This window comes from Serinus canaria, chromosome 1 (genome assembly GCF_022539315.1).
Source record: "Serinus canaria isolate serCan28SL12 chromosome 1, serCan2020, whole genome shotgun sequence".
Classification (NCBI taxonomy): domain Eukaryota; kingdom Metazoa; phylum Chordata; class Aves; order Passeriformes; family Fringillidae; genus Serinus; species Serinus canaria.
In genome coordinates, this window is record NC_066313.1 from 42,149,952 (window position 1) to 42,157,927 (window position 7,976).

At 43.0% G+C, this 7,976-nt stretch overlaps 1 protein-coding gene across 2 annotated transcripts in view; it reads left to right on the forward strand.

Moving 5' to 3' along the window:
* The window catches only part of C1H11orf87 (chromosome 1 C11orf87 homolog), a 28,333-nt gene extending 22,405 nt beyond the window's left edge, over window positions 1-5,928 (forward strand). For both annotated transcript variants that reach the window (XM_018908462.3, XM_050973904.1), the window contains exon 2: window positions 62-5,928. In XM_018908462.3, coding sequence (XP_018764007.1) covers window positions 210-686 — 477 coding nt within the window. In that variant the 5' untranslated portion in view covers window positions 62-209 and the 3' untranslated portion in view covers window positions 687-5,928. The remainder of the gene's footprint in view (window positions 1-61) is intronic.
* Window positions 5,929-7,976: the final 2,048 nt, after the last annotated feature.

Below are 7,976 nucleotides of genomic sequence, written 5' to 3' on the forward strand. Positions count from 1 at the left end.
GCGGGGGGAGCTGCGGAGGGTGGGTGCCTCGGGGCGCTGATGTGTCCGGCTTCCTTTGCAGGCTGCTCGGGTACTTCAGAGCGAGCGAGAGGCTGAGCCGGCAGCATCCCGGGCATTTCCAGCAAGCGCCCGCCGGCAGCCCGACACCGACTGAAATTTAGACGTCTTCGGAGAGGGGAGGAAGATCCTCATCTTCCGTAGCCTCCTCAATGAGTGCCAAGCTCTCCAAAGAGTTGAGGCTGTCCCTGCCGCCTTGTCTTCTGAACAGGACATCCGCCACCTTAAATACCAGCAGCACCTGCATCACGCAAGTGGGTCAACTCTTTCAGTCCTTCTCATCCACCCTGGTTTTAATTGTCCTGGTCACCCTCATCTTCTGCCTGATCCTCCTCTCCCTCACCACCTTCCACATCCACAAGAGGAAGATGAAGAAGCGGAAAATGCAAAAGGCTCAGGAGGAGTATGAACGGGACCACTGCGCCCGCAGCAGCAATAGCAGCAGCCAGCACCCTGGGACGGTGGTGCAGGGAGAGGCGCCCCAAGGAAGAGACAGCCGACTGGGAAGACCCCCCCAGGACTCGGAGATCCAGCGCTCCTCTCCCTCGGCAGCCCCCAGCTCTCAGCAAGCACAGGCTTGTTTGGACACAGCTGGCGTGGGGCTCCTGCAGACGGTGATTTTGTCATGATGGTTTGGGGGAGACCTCGCGAAGGCACTGATTGATGTTTGTAAATATCTGAGTGATTACTCTAGTCCCCGAAGAAGAAGAAAACATTGCTAATTCAGATGAACGAACAAGCCCATGATCCAAGCGCATGACAGATCACATTGCGTTTTCATTGACTGTTGTGAGGAAAGGATGCATCTTTTTACTGGAGAAGGAGCTGCACACAGCTACTCAATATCAAGTCATCCACCTGCACGAGAGGGTCAGGGGTAGGGGGTCCTTTCCTCTGGACATTATTACCCCAAGTACAGGGGGTTTCCCTCTGCTCTTGGAATTCTCACTGCACCCTGTGTCATTGTTACATGGTGTGGGTTGTGGTGTGGGGGGAGAGGCAGGTCTGGTGCGTGCCTTTGGACCCTTCTGTCGGAGCAGACTGGTGGTGCACTGTGGTCTCTCCTCTTGAGCTGGGATCTATGCCCCTGTCCCACCCCTCTCACTCCTTTCCAGAACTGGTGTTCCAGAGCTTGGTGTAGTAATGGCCATCCCTAGTTGGGCTTAACTGCAAACACCCTCCAACCCCACAGCCCTGTGCCCCCAGCTGCAGCACTGAGTGACCCACTCACTATCTGGAGGATGGAGTCAGCTGTCTCCATAGAGTGGTGCCTGAGCTTTCCTCTCCCATCAGCTCCCTTCATCTTGAAAAGCACCCCTTTCCCCATGCCATGACCCGTGGAACCCAACCCCAGTACTGTTCCGTGTGGGAGGGAGGGGTAATGTGCAGTAACTGACCTGTGCCCTCCCGGGGGAAGTTGTCTTTGTACCTCCTGTTGGTCCTGAAACAATCCAGTTCTGCACCAGGCACCCTGCACTGAATGCCTGCGCTTACAGCTTTGTCTCCCAGCAAGGAATCCTGCAGCAGTACAGATCTTGCTTCTACTTTTTTAGGCTGATGTGTATTTTCAACCCTCCTAATCTCGTAGACAATTAGGGACAGAAAACACTTAATTTTATCGTATGTCCTGTCTTGGGAACAAATAATGCAGTTGAAAATGTCCACTCCCAAACCCTGGCAGATAATTATTTTTGAAGGGGCTCTCGTGAAGTGATGTAGTTTATCCCTAGTAAGCACAGACAGTTTTGTTGTCTCTGGATGGCAGGTGTGAGTGGCTGCTGGTACTGTGTGTGTTGGAGGATGCAGTGTGGTTTACAGAAAATGCATCTTTGCTTAGTGATCAGATCAATGACCATTACTTGAAGGTGCCTTAACAGCATGCCGTGTCCAAACTTTGAAACTATACAGTGTGATATGGTAGCAGAGGCAGCCCTCTACTGTGCATACCAACATCTAAAAATTGCAGCAAAGAAAAAGTGATCCCGAGGGATTTATTCTTTTTCTTTTCTTTCTGTTCCATCATTTAAAGTGATTTGAGGATATAGTAATAGCCCACAGTTTTTAATACTCTGTATCCTTTGTATTTCTTCTCATACATGCTCTGTCTGCCAGGGTGTCTGACTGAAGAAATCCCAGACACGTAGACCAGGAGGTCTGGAGCTGTAATCTGTGGGTGAATGTCGTTAACCAGTTTAAAACTGGGAAAGAGAATGGCAAAAGTCCTCCATACTCCTATAATACCCCCAAAATGCAGAGATTTCAGGGCAGTATTTCTGTTACCCACTTTTCTCGCTTCCTGATCTTTCCTGGTGTGGTGGGAAATTGCTGTTAAGTTTCGATCCGTGCCTCCATCGTTTTAGGGAAGAGCTGTACCAGGGCAGCTGCTCCACCCGCTGAGGTTAGTGTGGAGAGCTGCCGTGCGTGCGACTGAGCGAGGGGTGTTTACGGGAGCCGCGGCTGGCTCTTGCTGATAATGGCTACTTCGTGGTTGCTGGGCAAGGAAATTGGCTTTGTTTTGTTTCCCCCTAATAAAGGATGCATGAACTTTTGTGTTTAACCTCCTTATGCAACTGCGGCACAGTATTGCACCACAGGGAATAGATTTAGGGCAATGAGGAGTGTTCAGTGAGCACTAATGGAGCTTCCTGACCGTTGATCTCCACTAAATAGAGAGGTATTACTTTCCCCTTTATTTTGTGCCTTTAAACCACCCCCCACCCCATCCCAAACCAACAGTGTATAATTTCGAGTTTTATAAAAGCAATAAGATGTTCCAAGTCACTCCAGTGCGTTTCTGGTTGATGATTCCACTTCTTTAGTGTCTGAAGTCAGATACTCTTCCTTCTGCCTTATGCACTCAAGGCATGCAATAATTCCCCAGAAGTGTACTGCTTGTCACATCTCATTGCAGTTATAAAATTGCCCTATTTTTGAAGAAAAAAAGAAGGATGGAGAGATAGATATATATATCTTTATATATATATTATGGATATACAGGTATATGTATTATTTATATAACCTCATGCCACTGAAAGTAGTTGCAAAAGTGTGACTAGAGTTAAAATAGTATCATGTAAAACTCTATCCTTTGTTAATTAGCTTTGATTTAATATTTTAATATCTCTGTATTTATGTAAATCTGTGTAAATTATATGGTCTATTAGTAAAATTTCATACTGACTTTAATTTTTGCAGAACTCTGAGCTTCTTGTGGTGTCATCTAAGGTTTTTTATTTCTAAAGTTAAATTAGACAAGATATGAGAAGTTGTAAATTCCTATTATCACACAGAATTACTGCAATAAGGTTCGTGCATATTCCCAGTACACAGCCCTATCTTGAGGTATAGCAAGCTTATGAGGTTTAATTGAATGGTCCCAGGAGATCTAGCTGATACAAGCAGGACACGTAGGTTTTCCTTTTCATGAAACAATAAGCAATCTAGGGAATAGATGTGGATTTTTAAAACAGAGTTTATGCTTGGAGGTTCTGTCAAATCAATTGCTTCAAAACCCTACAGCTACAGCTAAACTTCTGCACTTAGCATTCAGTATTAATAAGGCTGATGCTTCTTTCCCCTCCTACTTAAACTAGAAAAGAGTAGAAAATTGTTCATATTTCTAAAGCATACATTTTCAGCTAAATGTGAAACTGCCCAAAGGGTTTTGAATATACATATTTTATGCAAGTGTAATATCTATGTATCTGTATCCATATATTTAAATATTTTTGCGTAACCTTTTCTACGATATTTGATAGAGATGCTGGGTAAATGCTTGTACCCTTCTCGAACACGAGGAAGGATTTTTACCCTCTCGATGCGGACGTTCTTTTTCCTGTGAATTTGCACTGGTTTTGACGAGTGACAATGACAACTGGGCAGCTGTGTGCTGACTGATGGAAGCACAGACTGTCTTCGCTCTGTTAGGGGCTCAAATCCTCCAGCTGGATTTTCCTGGTTCTGAATTGGAGCTGGTTGGCCACTAGCATCCCGCGTGTGTAAGAGAATGAAGTGCTGTGGGGCTCAATAGTTCCTGTCCGGTTCAGCCGTTGTTCCGTGGAAGAAGCATGACAGCAGTGACTCCTTTTGTAGAGCCCAGTGAGAAGAGAGCTGATGGGCAATGTGATGGCCGTGCTGGGACTGCATTGGAGCATCAGTGATGCCTCGTGCTGCATTCCTGTCCTCAGAGCCTGCTGCTGCCCTGGGGATTCATCCAGCTCCCGCTGGCATCAGCAGGAGTGGCTTGCACTGACTGCCGAGGGACCGGGAGCCCGTCTGTAGCCCGCACGGAAGGTGACAGCTCTCCACATCACCACCCTGCTCTGCTCCTGTCCTAGCAGGCTTCACGGGGATGGAAACCACTGCCTCCCACGAGGGCTGGGTGCTTCAGCCTGGTGGCACTGGGGAACCTGCACTGCTCCTGTTAGCTCTGCTTCTGTGGACTGAGGCACTTAGGTTCCTACGTGGATCATGGACAGGGAATGTAATTTCTTAGAATATATCATTTCCGGCATTTTTTTGGGGGGGGTTTGTCTACTGCAAATGTAGCTTCAGATAAAATTTGCCGGGCTCTCCATCCAGACATGTTTTAACTTTTGATACATCTCTCTCAGATGTATATCTGTAAGTTTATAGATATATATCTCAAAGGAAATGCTGGACAAAAAGCAAAGAACAGAGACTTCACATTACTGACAAAACTGTCCTATGATGGAAAAAAGAAAGCTTTTTTTTTTTAATTTAAAATTCATTTTAGAGGCTGCATCCTTAATGTAAATAGCAAGTTACTCTGTGAATAATGTTTTCCATAGCATTTTTGAGTAATTGCTATCTTGTTTCTGGAAAGCCGTGTCCAGTGTTATGAAGCAACTGTGCTTTTTTTCTTCTGTTGTCATGAATATGAGTGCAACTTTAATGTAGGGAGGAAAAAAGAACAAGATTTGACACTTTATATAGGACTGAATTATTTTAAATCCAGTTATAGAATTTAGTTGCTTTTTTTTCTTTCTTGTGGTTATTCTCTCTGCATGTTCACATTTTTTCTATGGGTACTTGAAACCCTACATTTTAATAAGTATGCAAGATATGAAGGGAAACATGACAAATGATGTAGGAAATATTCTTTTTCCTCCTTTGTGTAAATAGTAAAATTTATAATGACTTAGATACCGTTTAATTACATTTCTCATCTCTGTAGAATTTGGCATGACATATATACAAACCTTTAATAGCACTTTCATTTATGTTTAAAGTTAGTACTACTTTTATCCAGGATTGACTTACTCATCTCTTTCAGGTGTCCAACATTTTTCCCCTAAGCCAAGTTTTCCATCTGATTGCAAAATAAATTTCTAGTAGACAGAGCCTCCTTCTGTTTTTAGTCTTTTCCATGTTGGTCTCTGGACTGAATCCAGCCAAACTCATTAGTGTAGAAAATGTGTTACGATCTTGCAAGAACTGGATGGTGTATGAGCCTTGAGGAGAGAGGTGACTGGCAAGCAAACAGGTGAAATGCCTGGCAATGGAAATAGTTGGCTTTCCTGTGTGGAGTTGTGGAAGGGAAGCCTCCCCTTCCACTGGATGGACCTGGGAGAAGGGCGACCCGTTCCAGCCACAGCAGAGACAAGTATCGATGTCCTTGCTGATCCTGTTGCTCTAAAATGTCATTTTCTATATGACACTAGATCTTTTTTCTGTAAATTATGTGTAATGTATTTCTTATTCAAGTCAAAGAGGTTTTCATTGCTTCATCAGTACTATGTGTTCTCTGTGGATATTTAGAAGAATTAATTTTCCAACCCTTTTAACCTAATACCTCTACAAGCATCAATTTTGTATGAGTTAGGAAATAAATAAATATTTGGATCAGAATCCTGTCAGTAAAGATTGCCTTTATTTATATAATCCAGTGTTCCAGTTGGCTTTTCTTTGTTGTTTCCTTCCTTGAAATGAAGCAATATAATCTGTTCAGTATCTTACTTTTCTAAGAAGACAAAGACTTTAAAGTAAAAACTGCAAAATACGGACATATAAACAGGAAACATTATGACATTTTATAGCAGAATGAAATCATGTAGACTTTTGTTGTTGTTGTTTCCCAGTAATTCTTTGACCTCCGTTTCTCATACCACCTCCAATCAAGGAAAATTTTAATCTAAAATCTTAGAAAGAACTTACATAAAACACATGCTTTGCTTTTATGGTTTTACCTTTCCTTACTACACAGTCAGTGACCAAGTACAGGTTAAAACTTTTCAAATGGTATCCCAGGGGATTGTGACTGCCATAAACAAGGGGCCAGTATAGTAGATTCTAAGGTGAAAATATTAGCTCTATAATACAGTAAAAGCAGGAGAGGCTGTGGGGTGAATTTGGGATTCTAAAGCAGTGCCTTAATTTTGTTCCTGGCTCTGTTACTCACATTGTAAGGCTCTCGGCTTCCAAGCTCTTTATATAATAATGTAACTAATCTATTGAACAGAGTTGGAGCCTGCAAATATACAGCCCTGAAACGAATAAATTGAGCATCATCTACATAAAAGAATACTCAGAGCATAATACAAATTAGAAGAGTCTTTATGCTGTAATCACCTGGCTTGGATTGTTCAAGTGCTTGCACTTGGCAGCGAGATCCAAGTGGCACACTGCGCAGCTGGGAGACGCATGGCTGGGCAAGATGCTTGAACAGTCACACCGAGAGGCTCAATTTAATTTTTAATTTGAAGTGGAATACGTATTATGGAGGAGAGCCAAGAAAACTAATGTTTATTTTACCTATTCATCACATATGGCACTTCTTTTCTCAGTGCAGAAAACAGCCGTGTATGGTTTTAAAAAGAGTGCTGACTAAGGTGATAGGAATATAGGAAAAGATAATTTTTGGGAATAAAATAATGAAATTCATGGCACAACTTCCTTGAATTCAGTGGGGCCTTGACTGTGCCCAAGAAAATACCAGATCTCAGTCTCTGCTGGCTGTCTATCCCTTGCCAGTGTCATCAGACTCTTGACTTCTCGGTATTTCTAGGTCACATGGGTTGCTCCTGTTTTTTCACTCACCATCCATACAGTGAAGGATCACTTGGGATTATCTACATGTGACATGCTTTTGACCTACATGTAACATGCTTTTGCTCACTTTTCTTTTGCTTTTGTTGTGTCCTGCTCTGACTTTCCACTAGAGAGCCTGTCTGTTTGCCCTTTCCATTAGGGATAGGCTGTGTTGGGCAGCTTGTCTTTTCCTCCTAATGGTTAATCTCAGCCTATGTCTGACATTAGGAAATTCCTCACTGTAAACCATCAGTTGGTTTGATTTCTGCAAAGATTCTGTAGGACTTTGATGTCATCTTGGTCCAGCTTGTCACACATTTACCCACAGCCCAACCACTCTGCAGCAAGACACAAGTTTTTGAGAAAGTGCTAGACTTCAAAACAGCCTGAGAAATACCAGCACAATCCCCAGCATAGTCTACTGGCATTGGAACAGCATCACATTTCCTGATTAAGCTGCCAACCCAATAGCACAGGCTGGAACTGCTGAGAAATCATCATTCTTTTATATCTATAATGTCTATCTTTCTATCATTTACGGGAACACTACTGTAAGGAAAAGCATCAGTTACTGTAGAAAGGAGACAAAATAAGGGAGAGTATATTAGAGTATATTAGGGAGAGTATATTAGTACTCATGATTATGAGTACTAATATACAAATATTTGTAAAACCTGTGGGACAGACAAGATCAACTGAATGTCTAGTAATGGCTAGCCACTCAGTCCACATTTTCTTCTTTTAAATCACATTATCACAATCCATCCTATTACATGTGGTCTTGAATGCTTTTAGACACATCCTTTTACTTTGCTGCTGTCAGTGAGCCTGTACTTGTTTATGGACTCCAGTTAAACTCTTTAGAGTCT